The sequence below is a fragment of the Balaenoptera physalus genome, assembly GCF_965194825.1.
Source record: "Balaenoptera physalus genome assembly, chromosome: 4".
Lineage (NCBI taxonomy): Eukaryota > Metazoa > Chordata > Mammalia > Artiodactyla > Balaenopteridae > Balaenoptera > Balaenoptera physalus.
Window position 1 is genome coordinate 88,049,097 of NC_138891.1, and position 16,107 is coordinate 88,065,203.

Here is a 16,107-nt window from a genome sequence, read left to right on the forward strand (position 1 = left end):
CCGCCCCCCACTGCTGTCTCTGAGAATCAATCACATAGTAGATTTATGAATATTCATGCAGAGGAAGGAATAAGTAAAAGAGAGTGAGTGAGTGATAAATAGTGGGAAGGGAAGAAACATTTCTGAGACATCCACTCTGTGCTACATAGACACCATTACTGTGCATAAATCTAATGCACCTAAGAACCCTGTGTAATATTTATTATGATCCCAGTTTTGGAGATGAGTTAGTTGGGACTCATAGAGCTTAACTACTAGATGAGGCTATGTTGCTAGTAAGTGGTTGAATTAGGATTTGACCTTAGTTCTATCTGCCTCTGAAGCATGATCTCCTTCCGTTATGCCATCCTGCCTGGGTACGGGCATGCTAAATTCTCATCCCACCTCTGCCCTTCATTAGTGGCTCAGCCAGTGGTTTAGACTCTCCAGGCCCCAATTTCTCATCTGTGAAATAACAAGATGTTCTACCTATTTCAGAGGCTTATTGGGAGCATCACATGATAAAAGCATGTGAAAGGGCTTTGAAGAGTTAATAAGTTATTAAAAATATAATTGGGATTATAAAAATATCAGAGTGAGGAATTACCAATGTTTGGCAAGGTCTTAAAAGATCCAAAGACAAGCTGTGCCCTGTAGCTGGTTATGTGGAGGTGGTGATTCCACAACAACTAATTCCAACTAATTCCCCAGGAAGGAAAGTTCTCTGGTTTTTCTAGTCAGTGCCCAGGGAAGCATGGGTACAGAAGAGAAAATCTCATGACACATAAGACAAAGTCTTTTTCTTTTTAAACTGGAATTCTTGGATCCAAACTTGTGGTTCTATATCTGGATTGAGTCCATGTTACCTATAAACACTGGCCCAAGAACCTACAAAAAAATCCTGGTAAGAAACAAAACACCTACCAAACATTATATCATTAGATTATTTATTTTACTTAAACTATTGAAATGCAGTCCACTAATAAACTTGAAAATTAATTGTGGCAGAACACAAAAATGGAAACCTTTCCTATGTACTTGGGACTATAATAACAATTAATCTAAGAGACTAATCCATAAAATCAAAAGACTTGGATAATACACTCATCTAAAACCATACCACAGAGCCTGAGCTATGATTTGCATGCAGCTGTCAAATTACGTGACTGATGTTCAGTGAAAACATGACAAGAAATCATAAGTTATTTAACGTTCTTGGGGCTAGAAGAAACTGGAATATAATTTTCTCTCATCCCATGTAACAGGAAATGTTTGAGAATTAAGGAGAATATTTATTTTACTTGGGATTTTGAAAAGTTTCAATGAAGTCATAATGCCACAAGACAGCTGATCAACACACATTAGTAGTAATAACAACAAAATGCTTATTGAGCACTTAATATATACCAAGAATTTTTCATGCATTATTTCATTTCATTCCTAAAAACAACAACAACGTGCTGATACTCTCCTTACCCCCTTCATATAGATGGGAAAACTGACTACAAAGGTGTGAAGTAATTAGTTCAAGGTCACAGCCAGCAAGAGGAAGAGCTGGGAAATAAGCCCAGATTCCAGAGACTAGAGGCTGGGAACTACCTATAAGAATTTGAAGTCAGAGGGCCCCATTCTAATTTCCTTTTTCTCCTGCCCTTCCTTGTACTGCCTAAGAAATAGCCAGGGTTCTTAATGAGTTGAGAAGGGTATATTTCCTCTTGTCACTTAAAAATAAAAACACTAGGGGGCTTCCCTGGTGGCGCAGTGGTTGAGAATCTGCCTGCCAATGCAGGGGACACAGGTTCAAGCCCTGGTTTGGGAAGATCCCACATGCTGCGGAGCAACTAGGCCCGTGAGCCACAATTACTGAGCCTGCGCATCTGGAGCCTGTGCTCCACAACAAGAGAGGCCGCGATAGAGGCCCGCACACCACGATGAAGAGTGGCCCCCACTTGCCGCACTAGAGAAAGACCTCGCACAGAAACGAAGACCCAACACAACCAAAAATAAATAAATAAATAAGCCTACACCTTTAAAAAAAAAAAACACTAGGAAAGCTGGTATAGGAAATGAATTAGAACAAATTAAACGTCAAAGGATGAGCAAAAACCCCATTCTTACAACAGGATTCGCACTGCTTTCTGCCCTACTTTTCCTTCACTATCTACTTCAATATTTATTAAACAGAAATTTAAACAATTGAGACAATTTTTCCAGGAAATTTAAGGACTAAGGATCACAAGATCACATGTTCTGAGAGCCCTAAGTCAGAAAATAAGGATCCCCATTTGGGTTCTAGAGTCAACTCAGCTTTCCTTCATTCCCACCAGAAATTAATTGGAATAAGGTCCTTTGAGAAACATTCTGAGCAATGATGTAAATTGACACACCTTGGCATATTATGCTGTAGATTTTCAAAAGCTTTAACATGACTCACCTCTCCGAAGACACCCATGGAATTATTTTCCACAATCGTGGGGATTTCTGGCTTAGCTTAAAGGCAAGTAAAACACAGTTAGTTAGTGGCCCTGAATGATACCCTACCTGGTCACTAGTGTGTGTGTGTGTGTGTGTGTGTGTGTGTGTGTGTGTGTGTGTGTGTGTGTGTGTAAAAAATTCATAACTCATCAGATATTTATTAAACTCCCACTGTGTGCCAGCAGTATACTAGATGCCTAGGAAACAAAGGTGAAGAAATCATATTCATCATCTTTGAGAAATTTACATTTTCATGGAAAATACAGATACATAAACTAGAAATTAGAATTGATAGAACTGATATAAGTACTGCTATTAAGGACATGTGGGATTTGAAGAAAGCTTTTAAGAGAAGTTTCTAACCCAACCTTGGGGAATAAGAGGAGGCTTTGGGAAGAGGCCGCATCTCATATCTGAAAGATGCTTCTGGGTGAGTCAGGTGAAAGGAGGAATGTGGGGGAGAGGAGGGGCAGGCAGTGGGCAGACGGAAGAGAGGAATGTTCTATGTATCCAAAGGCCTAGAAATAAAGCACAAGTCACAGGTCCCTGAAGGGGCAGGAAGAACACCTGGTTCTTATTTCGTTGTTTGGTACTAGAAAAGATCAGGGGCTATTTCAGTGATTTTGTTGTCCCGCTAAATTGTAAAAGTGCCTTGGAGCCAGAATGCTTTATTCATCTCTCCATCTCTAGCACTTAACAGTGCCCAGCATAAAACAGACATTGAGGACATCATGTTGAACTGAAGTGACTTCAAGTAAGTTTTTTTTTTTTTAATTTTTATTTATTTTGTTTTATTTATTTATTTTTTTGGCTGCGTTGGGTCTTCATTGCTGCGTGCTGGCTTTCTCCAGTTGCCGTAAGCGGGGGCTACTCTTTGTTGCAGTGCACGGGCTTCTCATTGCGGTGGTTTCTCTTGTTGTAGAGCATGGGCTCTAGGCACGCGGGCTTCAGTAGTTGTGGCATGTGGGCTTCAGTAGTTGTGGCACGTGGGCTCAGTAGTTGTGGCATGTGGGCTCAGCAGCTGTGGCTCGCAGGCTCTAGGGCACAGGCTCAGTAGTTGTGGCGCACGGGCTTAGTTGCTCCGCAGCATGTGGGATCTTCCCAGACTGGGGATCGAACCCGTGTCCCCTGCAATGGCAGGCGGATTCTTAAACACTGAGCCATCAGGGAAATCCCTCAAGTAAATTCTTGAGTATAGCAGACAAAGCCCTCTATGAACCAGTGGAAAAAATATTAAGGCCCTTGTCACAGATGCCATCAGTGTCTGCTACATCCACTCAGCCTCTGCTTACTGAAGGCCTCTTGCTGGGCATATATATGACCCTCTCCTGAAGATTTACTGAGGTTATGGAAACACACTCAGTCCACAAGTAGAGCAGACTGGAAGTCCCAGAGGGTTAATGGTGACAACAGGCGGGGAGTTGGTGGATAATACCCCAGCTTCCTCGCCTTTGTTTGGGATAACTCTGATGTGTATTCTCCCAGGGTTTCCCAGTGGGAATGAGCTCTAAGCCCATAGTGCTAACTGGTTTGTACATTTTATTATCTTCCTTCCCTTCCTTGACATAGTTTCCCACTCCTACGTTTCCTAGGACTACCTCTCAAATAAATTAATTTAATTCAAATCCTTGTCTCAAAGTTTTCTTTCAGGGGAACCCAAACCAAGATACAACCTAAAATAGTTATGGGAGGAGGCCTATTTCTGATTTCCTATTAGCAACAAATGTCAGTAGAGTGAAGGACCTGAAAGAAAGAACAATTACTAAAAGTTGCAGAGGCGATTGAGAGAGACAGATTCTTTGGGGGGCTCAGGACAATCACGTTTAGAGCTTAGGAGTGCAGGTGAGCAAACTTGTGATGGCAGGTGACTCCCCACTAAGGAAAGGAAAGTCAAAGGTGACCAGTGAGAGGGATGCAGGAAGTAGCAGAGGGGAAGCTTCTGATCCCTGGTCTTCCAGAGAATGAAGGTGTTCTGGAAGAAGAAATAAACTGGACTTAGGGCTTACAGAATGGCTCAGTGATATATTTGAGTATTTATTTCAAGCTTTTCATGTTTTTGTTTTTGGTTTATTCTATTTGGGGAATCACCCAGGCACGCAGAGTGGGTCCTGAATACGATATGTGTATACCTCTGCCAGGATCACTATGATATACACTCGGGTGACACCCCCAAATAGATTAAAGACTGTCCAAACACAACACAGCTGGCCCATTTGCTAAAGGAGAAAACCAAGAAGCAGGAAAAATCTAATTCTATGAACAAATAGGCAGAGTTTCATATTTTTAAGCATCCACTGAAAGGAGTTCAAAGAAGAAGAAAACAGAAATATAGAGACAGAGAGATGTAGAGACAGGGTGATAAGGATGAGATGTAAAAGAGTAAAAAGCATTCCAGACCAAGATGAAGGCATTTTAATGCCGCAAAGAGATATAGGACATGGTTTAAATGTTGACAAGGCAATTAGATGGAGTTACGGTACAAAAACTCTTGGTCAAATGGGACACAGTTTGCCTAACACAGAATTATTTTTTTTCACACCCCGGATTGCTGCCTCCATCGATTTGCCAATAGTCAGGCCAGATGAGTCAGCTTCATGTTTGTGCTAAGACAGTCATATCCCATGAGTGAGTGAATGGTGATGTCAATAAAAGAGATGAACAGCCCTTCCAACTCATCACAGGGCATCGTCTAGGCTCCATAAGGAACCTGATCATCAAGGGCAATTGATTATTTCCTAGCCCATCCCTGAGGAGAGATGGAGAAAGAGGGAGGGAAGGAAGGAGAAAGGGAGGGAGGGCAGGAGGAAGAGAGTGAGAGCTGGAGAAAGACATATAGGAGAAGCTATAAGCAAGCGACTTCAAACTAAATACATTTTGGCTGTAGCTCTTCCCACCTTTATGAACTAAAGGGTTTGCATTTCCTTCAAAATACTGAATTGTGTGACCTTTAATAATAATCAATAAGATTCTAAGTAAAAACAAAGATTTTTCACTTGTCCTATCATTCGGACAACTGAGAAAAAAATCTACCAGCCCATGCTCTTAGGTTTTGTGAATTATTTTCTCTTTGTTTACCTCATTTTCAAAAACAATTAATTACTCATCCACATCACTGTTTTTCTCTTTGCCTTCATTCAAAAATGATGTTTTAAAAAACACAGTTCTTGGTCACAAAAATGAAAAATATCCAAAGCCAAGGGTTTCTGTTTATGAATGTTTCCTTGCATCACTGAGCAAAATAGAATTTTCACATTTCCCTTAAATTCACACCCTGCAGAGTCTCTGCAATTTGAGGCCACAGTGGATATTTCAGCTAAGCTCCACTCTCCTGCGAATGCAGGGTCAGAGGGCCATCCCAGCAGGTTCTTTTGCTGGAGAAGCTGGACAGTCTCTCACCCCAGCTGGCCTTGGTAGGGGTGAGAGGACTCCTGCAGAGTTTCTGTGGAGCTGTGTTTATCATCTTGCTTTTGTCACACTGGCCTTATTTCACTCTGCTCCAGAAAGCAACTAAGGCAATTAGACAACTAAGCAATTAGACCTAGTTATAATTAAAGAGACTTCCAGTATTCTCAGGAAACATTAAAATTGCACATAAGGTAGTGGTCACCAGGAAAATGACTGATCTATGGCAACTGAACCATCATTCTTTAGCTTCCTACCCTCGTCCCCACCCCTAACACGAATGACAAGTGTCAAGGCAAACAGAACTCCAGAATAGTGACCCTTGTGCGGCTGCTCTCCCGCTAACAGGGTGCTTCCTCTTTAGTGGAGAGAAAGCAGGAGACAGTGACAGGAGGATGGCAGGGAGTCCAGAGAACAGAAACTCTCACCAAAAACCCTGACCGTGGTGGAGCGCCGGAAGATTTTGCCAGACCTGACTACAACCTGGCAAGAGAACTTCCGGCCATCACCCTGGATTTGGACTGGAGAGAGGTAGAGGCTGCAGTCTGTACCTGGCTTGACTCTGTCTTTAAATAACGTGGAATTGCTGATGGGGTGATATTGGGTGAGCAGTGTTTCCTGAGTTCCATTATCCTCCTGATGAGACAAAAATGGTTACCAGCTTTGAGCACTCAGTTGTGCCAGCTCTGGACTAGGTGTTCCACATGCAGTAATTCACTTGTATCTTGTAACAACAGGGATGATGAATGAAGAATTCAAATTAAGAGATACTGAGTATGTTACTGGAGGAAGTATCGTTACACTTAACTTTCAGTTATAAATTAGTGTCACTCTCTCCTAACACAAATAGAAACTTGCTGCTCTTCTGACTAAAACTTGCCTTTCCTAACCTTCCATAAGTTGCATATTGGGGGTGGGATTTGGGGGGTGGGGTGCAGCCCTGGGAGCTAATGTCAGATCATAATTCTCATTTCAAGTTCTGAAATCTTACTGCTACGATGTGCTCAGGAGGCGGTACCAGTTTTACTTATTAAATCTTCACTGAACTGGATGATTACTCTCGTCCTCGCTTCCCAGCATTCCAGCCTTCCGTTAGGAAAGGTCTCGTTTTAGCTCCCTTTGGAGCCAGGACTAGAATGAGGTAGAGAGAGTCTCCTAGGATGCAAAATTTAAGGAAGCACTCACTCTCAGGATCTTGTAAGTGCAGGGTGGGCGCCTGAGAGTGAGCGCCTCCTTAAATTTTGCGTCCTTGGTATCTCCTTACCTCCTTACCTCAGCCTAGTTGCTGTCCTTCTGGTCTTATTTCTGTGATTGTGACCTTTAAAAAGGACACATAAGGAATAGGCTGTAAATGTTAATCTGAATTTGGAGATCAGAGTTTAACTGGAGTACTTGATTGCTCTGGTCTATATCCTTTTTGTGGGTCTATGAAAAAAAGCCTTCATTATTCTTGCCTTAGCCTGAATCTCATGGACAAGGTCCCGGAGATGTCACAGTGTTGGGCAGGGTCAGTAAATGTGCTGACTAAGGGCCTAGTGAGGAGGGGACTCTTAAGGGGCATAAGCAGAGAGGAAGGGCTATGTCCTTATCCTCCTTCAGTATAGCTCGATATTTTCAACTGAGTTGCTTTGAACACATTCTGATGCACAAGCTTCTTCTCCGGAGGTTCTAATGGAGTTGTTCTGGGATCAGTCTCATCCCAGGGCACTTTTTTTTAAAAGGTCCTCAGAGGACCGGGGGCTGAGAACCACTGGTCTAACTCCAAACAATAGATGAATCATTATGCATAGGGGTCGGGGAAAATGGAAGGAACTGAAAAGGAGAAGGGTGAACAGGAATGCATTGGATGGGGAAGAAGTCATGAAATAATGAAAACAAAGGTCTGTGATTTGGAATCTCTAGTTTAAAAAAACGAGACAGATTCAGGGTAGAAGAAAGGGAAGCCAGGTGAGGGAGAGAATTCAAGTATGAGCTGGGAGCAGAGCAAGAAGTGGAAAACAGGAAGGCAGACTTCTTAGATAGTTTATATAGGTATTTCCAGAATATACTTAGTAGAAACTCTTACGCAAGACAATTTTTTAGGTGAACATGGTGAGGATTGGTATCAGCTTTACCTACAGATATACAGGTAGTACTGCCTGCAGAGAATCACAGACTTACTCCTGAAGCAAAGAACATAACGTTATACCCACATAAAGTAGGACTTAAGAGTCTGTGCCACTGCCTTCCTAACGAGGAAGGATACAGAAAATTAAAGGGAGAGAACTTATGTTCCGGAGACAGGGGCCCCAAAAGGAGCCCTGACAGCAGAAGAAAGAGGAAGGCATTTCACTCAGCGTCTGCTGATCTGGAGGCCAGTAATTAAGGAGGCAGTCTCCCCCTGCAGGTTCTTCAGCACAAGCTACGTTTTACAGCTATAGTTTTATGCACAGGGACTGTTTTTGTGAGAATCCAGGGGTTCAAAATGCTTGATCTTTTAGTAAATGACTCGCCATTTGGAACATTTCCATCTGTCACTCTGTCGTGGAAGAAGGGCAGTCAGAGGCTGAAGGTGGAGATTGGTGAGAAAACTGCTTTTTCCTTTATTGCGTAGCTGGGGGTGACTGGCCAGGGTGGTTTAACTGATAGAGAAAAGATATTTAAAAAATTATGCAGAGGGTTTTTTGTTTGTTTATTTTCTGGGTGCTTGACTGTTGTAGAGGAGCGATTTGTTCCTTCGCTGGGATAGATGGATTCGGTTGCAAAGTGTGCCCTGTAATCTACAACATCAGGACAGCCTGAGAGATTCCAGAGTCTCCAGATATAAATGGGCCGAGGCAAGAACCTGCATGTGAGCACCTGCCTTCGTGGAGCAAATGGGAAGAGAGGTGACAAAATGCAGGGAAACAATGAAATGTCTAGAGCTGGGAGAGGGAGAGACAATACTAACATTATACGATGACCACTACTACATTTTTATATTCTTGTTAGTCATAGCTTAAATTTATTTAGCACCTACTGTGTTTTAGGCACTGTGCCAAGTTCTTTCAAGTCTTACCTTATTTACTCCTTACAGCGATCTGGAATAAACCAAGGTTAGCTAACTTGCTCAAAGGTCACACAAAGAAGGTATTTAAGTCACAGCACCAAAGAAGGGACAAATAAGCCCCTGAGACAGCATGTCTTAATAAAACCAAGCCATCACAAATAAAATTTTTTTTGTGGACTATCTCGAAAGAAAAATGTATAAGAAATTCCAGGAAGCCAGAGGTCTTTGTATAAATTGGAGATTTTAGAGGTGTGGACAATTTGCTGATTGAAAGGAGCCTTTTATGATATATTGATCTACCTTTGGTGATAGGGGTCAGAGAATACACCTCAACTCCTACCTGATAAGAATGATCTTAGGGCACCTGTTCTTCCGGAAACAGACTGGTAGGGGATCTTGCACAGAACCTTTATTCTTGCCTGTTTTTCTTTTCTTTTCTTCTTTTGATAATTTTAAAAATATTAATAAATATTTCTAAAACTTCATGGGATTTCCAACTTGGTGGACACCTACAAAACTGAATGAGGAATGTAGACTGAACTAGCTAATGTATATGATACACCTACACGAGTCCTAACACTCAATAGATGTTCAATTAATACTAAATCACTGTCCTCCAGCCTCAACTGAGTCAGCCTGCTGTGAATTCATGAGTATTTACTCTCTGCTCGACTAAACTGAAGAATTATGGAGAGTCCTAAAAAGAACTCTTTAAAGATTAGTTTTTTTTGTTTGTTTGTTTGTTTTTTAAATTATTATTTATTTATTTATTTATTTATTTATTTATTTGGCTGTGTTGGGTCTTCGTTTCTGTGCGAGGGCTTCCTCTAGCTGCGGCAAGCGGGGGCCACTCTTCATCGCGGTGCGCGGGCCTCTCACTATCGTGGCCTCTCGTTGCGGAGCACAGGCTCCAGACGCGCAGGCTCAGTAGTTGTGGCTCATGGGCCCAGTTGCTTCGCGGCATGTGGGATCTTCCCAGACCAGGCCTCGAACCCGTGTGCCCTGCATTAGCAGGCAGATTCTCAACCACTGCGCCACCAGGGAAGGCCTAAAGATTAGTTTTTAATATGTATTGAGCATAGGTACTGTGCTAAGTTATTTAGCACCTCACAACAACACCATGGAGCTGGTACTATAACAATATAATTATAATATAATTATAAAACTATAATTATAAAATAATTGTAAAACTATAATTATATAATTATAATTATAATTATATTATATAACTTCAATTATCCCCTTTTGTGGATGACAGAACTAAAACTAAGGCTGGGCAACGTATCCAAGGCTGTACAGAATTCTGAGACAAAAGGAAAAATGTGTGTCCCTATATGCACTTATCAAAATATTCTCCCATATTTTGCCTCAGTGGAAAAAAGGAATAAACCCTCTACAATTTAACATTTTGAAAAACGACTACATGAAGCCATGCATTGCTCAATCTTTTCTCCTGCCCTTGTCAACCTTTAAACCCACACCCGTGGGGGGGGGGGCATGATGCCATGAAGACCCAGGAACCACAGGCTGACTGGAAAATCCTGTTCTTTGAACAGCATAGCAGGATCTCAAAACAAACAAAAAACACTGTGCCTTTATTTTAAAATTCAACATTTTGTTCATCATGGATTTTCCCTAAATTTTGATTTTTAAAAATATTTTACTAAGATCTCTATCTCGATTACTGATTCCTTGGGGCACCTCCTTAAATTTCGCACCCAAGGTGAGGACCGTACTCACTTCACCCTGAGCCCAGCTCCTAGGTCACACAGCTATTAAACGTAGAGCCGGGATTTCAAAACAACAATTTCCCTCGAAAAGCCATGCTATTCATGCCTTTGCTCTATACTGCTTCACAAAAGTAGTAGAACGGACAGCCCTTGACTTTTCTGCTGAGAGTCTGTTTGAGGAGAAGGAAAGTTCACAAGAGAAACAAACAGAAAATCAGGACCCACAGAAGAAAAATAAATGCATAATAACATACAGGAGTTGGATAAAATAATTAGCATGATGAGGGCTGGGAGGGTTCATACTGAATCATGGAAAACTCCTGAATGTCTCTTAATGACCTGACAAACCCTAAAATAATTTGCACAGGGGTTCCTATTTTAGTACTAGAATCAGAATTTTCAAAGCAGAAAAGAGACCATGGCACTATTTGATTTAGTGAGGTGACCTCATCTCTGGGTTGCCCCGAGCTCCATGTCAGAGCTGGCAGCGGTGGCCACAGGACAAGTAGGTGCTGAGTGTATAGAGCCCATTCAATAAATTCTGTTAACTGCATCGATTGTTACTTCTTTATCTCCTAACTGCTTCCTATCTTCACTTTGCTCCATTTATTCTCCATCCAGTCAGTGCTGTCAAAGTAGGCTCCTTGCAAAGCTCCCCATGTCCATTTTATTGAAGTCCACAACAATATTTTTCCAATCATCACAATTGGTTGTCAGCACTTTGTAGGTTGGCTAACACTTCATTTTTTTTTTTAACATCTTTATTGGAGTATAATTGCTTTACAATGGTGTGTTAGTTTCTGCTTTATAACAAAGTGAATCACCTATACATATACATATATCCCCATATCCCCTCCCTCTTGCATCTCCCTCCCCGGCTCCCTATCCCACCCCTCTAGGTGGTCACAAAGCACCAAGCTGATCTCCCTGTGCTATGCGGATGCTTCCCACTAGCTACCTATTTTACATCTGGTAGTGTATATATGTCCATGCCACTCTCTCACTTTGTCCCAGCTTACCCTTCCCCCTCCCCGTGTCCTCAAGTCCATTCTCTAGTAGGTCTGCATCTTTATTCCCATCCTGCCCCTAGGTTCTTCATAACCATTTTTTTTTTTAGATTCTATATATATGTGTTAGCATACAGTATTTGTTAACACTTCATTTTTGATTATGGTGAAGACAGTTAGGGTCAGTTGCCATCAGGTAGAAGGTGACAGCTTTCTTTTCTGAACAGCTAGGCTTCCCATAGGCATGGAAAACCAATATTGTTGATGGTACCATTTCGATTTTTGTTTACATATAAAACATTACAAATAATAAAGAAGAGAATATTGAAAAGATACATTTATAGATAAAAATTTAAAGAAACATAAGCATCTAGGTTTTAGTTATATACCTTTATCACTAATATTGAACTGTGTGAATCTGGTATGCTTCTCATTTTCTTTTCATGATTTTAAAGAGAAAAGTCATGGGTTTCTCTTTATCCACCAAGTTTGGGAACAAACATTCCCTCGTCACCTCTCCCACTCCCACTCCCACTATGTGTTCACAGGTCCCAGGGTCTTGGTGTAGTACATGTCTGTTGTTTGCTGGCTTTAATTATCCAGCTCAGACATAACCTAAGAGGCTTTTCCAGGTACATTTAGTCAGAATCAAATTATTTTCCCTCTATGTTGCTAGTTTCTACATTTTTATTAAAGTTGTATTTCATGGTAGGAAACATGTTCAATATAGTTTTGTATCCCTGCAGGACCTAGCACTTAAACCAGATTCACATATGTTTGTTAGATTGAATTGAAATTTATACTGTGGGAAATCAGGATGATAGTTTGGAATGAACACAGAATATTAGACTGTATTTAGAAGCTCCCAGAGTAAGCCCACAGAATTTCCCTGTTGACTGCATGCTTGTGCCCCAGGACATAAACTAGGAAAAATATCATTTGTCCTTTCTCTACCAACTGCATTCCATCTAAATACACACATTCTATGACTTTTTCTCATCATCCAACCATGCACATGGAGCCTCAGCTGACACCGAGGGTTAGCCCTTTGTGTTTACTTAGTTACCTCTCTTCCTAGATAAATGTTGGATACACAATTTGCACCAGATGCCTTTCTACTTCAGTGTAGTCATGATTCTGGAATGTAACATTCCAAAATGCAAAGGATCTGCTCCATGAACACATTTAACACAGCCTTAGCATGGGATCAGAGACACACAGCAAATAATATTTTTATGATAACTGAGAATCCCAATAATAACCTTTCTCATGAAGGTCATAACTGAATTAATTAGATTTTATAAAATTCCACATACAAGACATGGCTTTTGTTTTCCAGTGACTTAGATTAAACTAATTTTAGTTTGTCAAATTGTTTCCAGGGTTTAATGCAGCACTTGAAGTGGGAGCACTTTGCAGCTCCCCGGAGTTACTGAGTTCAATAAAGCAGGTTTCTACCCCCCTGTGCTCATCTTCACCATCTCTACTTTTTAACTTTTTTCTAAAAGCCACATTATATCATGTCTGTTAAGAACAATTGGTTATCATTATGATTACTACTGCCAGTTTAACAAGAGACTAAAGCACTAAAAAATGAATTGAGGGGATATTTATGTTCTCTGCAGACCTACAACAGTCATGACATAAAGGACTGTAGTTTATTCCTTAATAATGGGAGATTAGATGATTTCATCTCAGGCTTGCTGAATCCCACAGTGCCAGCAGTATGGAGTACGGATGTAAATTAGAGGAGCAAATAGATTTTGACATTTTAAAAGGGAATGCACAGTTGGAATTTGATCAGCACATTTGCCAATAAAATGTTCCCTTTGAAAAGAAGTTTCTTTCAAAAAGATTCCTCAAGTTGTCTCAATTATGATGCATTCTTTAAACTGAGAGCATGGCTTGAAGTTCCAGTAGAAGTTTAGGACTCACTCTCTTACTGTGTGACCTTAGGTGCAATCTCTCCATCCCTTATTTATCCTAAATGTGTTGGCAGGATTCACAGATAATGTTAGTTTCTTTGAAGAAAACTGTTAAATAGAGGATGTCTTATCAGTTATCTAGTCATTGATACTTAATGAGCTGCTCATTAACCAATCAGACAGCCAGCATGAGGTTTAGTGATCATCCATTTAATATGAGGCCAACGAATAGGACTGTGAGGGAAGGGGACAAAGAGAAATGAAACAATTCAATTACGTATTAGATATTTACTGAGTGCCTATGTTCTAGGCACTATACTAGAGGCTAGGGATTTCTGAAATGAGTGATGCAGCTTTTTGCCCTGGAGAAGCTCAGCATCGCAGAAAAGACATAGCTGACTGAAAGCTTTAACATTTGCTTGGAAAAACAGATTAGACACCCTTCAGATAAGATAAGTCCACTACAGATCAACTGACTAGCCAGTAAAAATCTGTGCAGTAAAGCTTATTAAACTTTAGTCTTTTTAAACTTTTTTTTGTCTTTTATTTTTTTATTATTATTCTTTTTAAAATTTTTATTTTATGTTGGAGTATTGTTGATTAACAATGTTGTGTTGGTTTCAGGTGTACAGCAAAGTGATTCAATTATATATATACATGTATCTGTTCTTTTTCAAATTCTTTTCCCATTTCGGTTATTACAGAATATTGAGCACAGGGAACTCTGCTCAATATTCTGTAAACTTTAGTCTTATTTATTACTATTAGACTTTACTATTCCTATTGATAGTGAATTTGTGATAATTAGGGTGGAAATGTTTTGCCCATTGGTGGTATATATTAATAATGTAAACAAGGTATAGATACTGCATTTTCATTACAGTAATGTTTAGTGAAGCAGGTTTCTGACTTCCTGAGATAATCTCCACTTTAAAATTTTTTTTCTAAGAACCACACTGTATCACATTTGTTAAGAACAATTGACTTATACTAATGATGGGTATAATGTCAGGCAGGAAGTCTTACATTTTGGAAACCAAACCCTAAAAGGGGGGAAAAATGTGGTTTTTGACAGATGACAAGGAGACATTGTAGATTTTAGGACAATTTGAGAAAGTTATTTTATAATATCTTTTGATCCTACTGACTATCCAAAAATATCTAGACAGTAACAAATTATCAGTAGGTTGTATTTTAAGGCCTACTTGCAAGTCAATTATTTTGGATTTGGCACATCCTCAGAGAAATCTTTTTATATGAAGGTTCTAGTTTCCAAGACAGCCCACAAAAATCTATTCACTTGTAACATGAATGATCAACGCTGCGAGTACAGTATTTTGCAGGTGTTATCAGCTGCTGTATTCACGGACATGTATTAGTTCTGCAAGAATTTTTAACTCTTGTGTTTTCATTTTGATGAAGATATGAAAAATTAATATAGTCATATTCTGGATCACCTAAATAAACACCCTATTATGTGATTCTCGAAAGTGTGTTTATGGTTATCTTTATAATTGTGTAAGACTTGTGTTATCAACTGATTTAACAGTAGTACTAGAGGTCTACTGTATATATTGATTAAGAGCTGGCTGTCATTTGGCTGGCTTGCCTTGGAAAATTTCTCATAAAAATCCAGATTTCTGTTTTGTTTTGCTTTATTCTTTTAAGTCAGAAAACATGGCAACTACGGGCCTGGTGCAATAATAGAGCTGGGCAGTGACTGTTTCTTATTCAGCTCCTGCTTCTCTCATGCACATTTTCTCCCTATATTTGATAAGCATTAGAGTTTGTGTTTCCCAATCTAAGCAATGTTGTATATTTTCCAGAATGGAGTAGTAAGGGTTCTGGGAAAAGTTAGACTACACCTCTGCACATGTGTGTAAACAAGTATGTGTGAGTAGGAGCTTCTGCGGGATGTGGCTCCTCTCAGGGGCACCATCACACTTTTTTCTCTCTGTAATCACGGTTTAGTATATAGCTTGAAATATAAACTAACCTTGAGGAACTAATTTCTAAGCTCCTGCATTCACAGACCCAGAGGCTTGCTGAGTTGGAAGGAATCCTAGTGTCCTTCCTTCCCTCCCCTGGCCACTCCCCAACCTTCCACATAATGCCTGCCTCTCATCCAGCATGTTTCCTTCCCTATTATTACCTGTTATTCATTTTTACTTCATTAATATTTAAAGATCATTGCAGTTATTCACTGAAAAGGGCAACACTTACCACCAACCATGCGAAGGTGAGCTCAGATGAAATTTCTAAGGAGATATTTTGAAAGCATGGTATTTCCAGAGTCTGATTTATCTCTATTTCTATTGTATGGTTGCTTCTCTATTCATCCTGTGTAACTGTAACAAAACATAAGGTAGAAAAGACATGAACCTGTGATTGGTTTGTAAAGTGCTTTTAATCCAAGAAATGAGAACAGTTTTAGTATAGAGATTCATCTATCCTCAGGGTACACCTATGAAGGGGACCCCACCTACAGTCCTCGTATAAATGGCAAAAGAGTCACTGAGAAGCACAGAGTTGTTTCTCACTGAAAAACTATAGGGAAACTA

At 40.2% G+C, this 16,107-nt stretch overlaps 1 protein-coding gene across 1 annotated transcript in view; it reads right to left on the minus strand.

The window, feature by feature from the left end:
- Nucleotides 1–16,107, minus strand: part of CD96 (CD96 molecule) — a gene marked incomplete at its 3' end in the record, with an annotated part of 108,809 nt that overhangs the window by 72,104 nt on the left and 20,598 nt on the right. Inside the window, 4 exon segments of the mRNA XM_082460983.1 lie at nt 2,414–2,469; nt 6,285–6,492; nt 15,770–15,877; nt 15,881–15,894. Of these exon segments, the coding sequence (XP_082317109.1) occupies nt 2,414–2,469; nt 6,285–6,492; nt 15,770–15,877; nt 15,881–15,894 (386 nt within the window).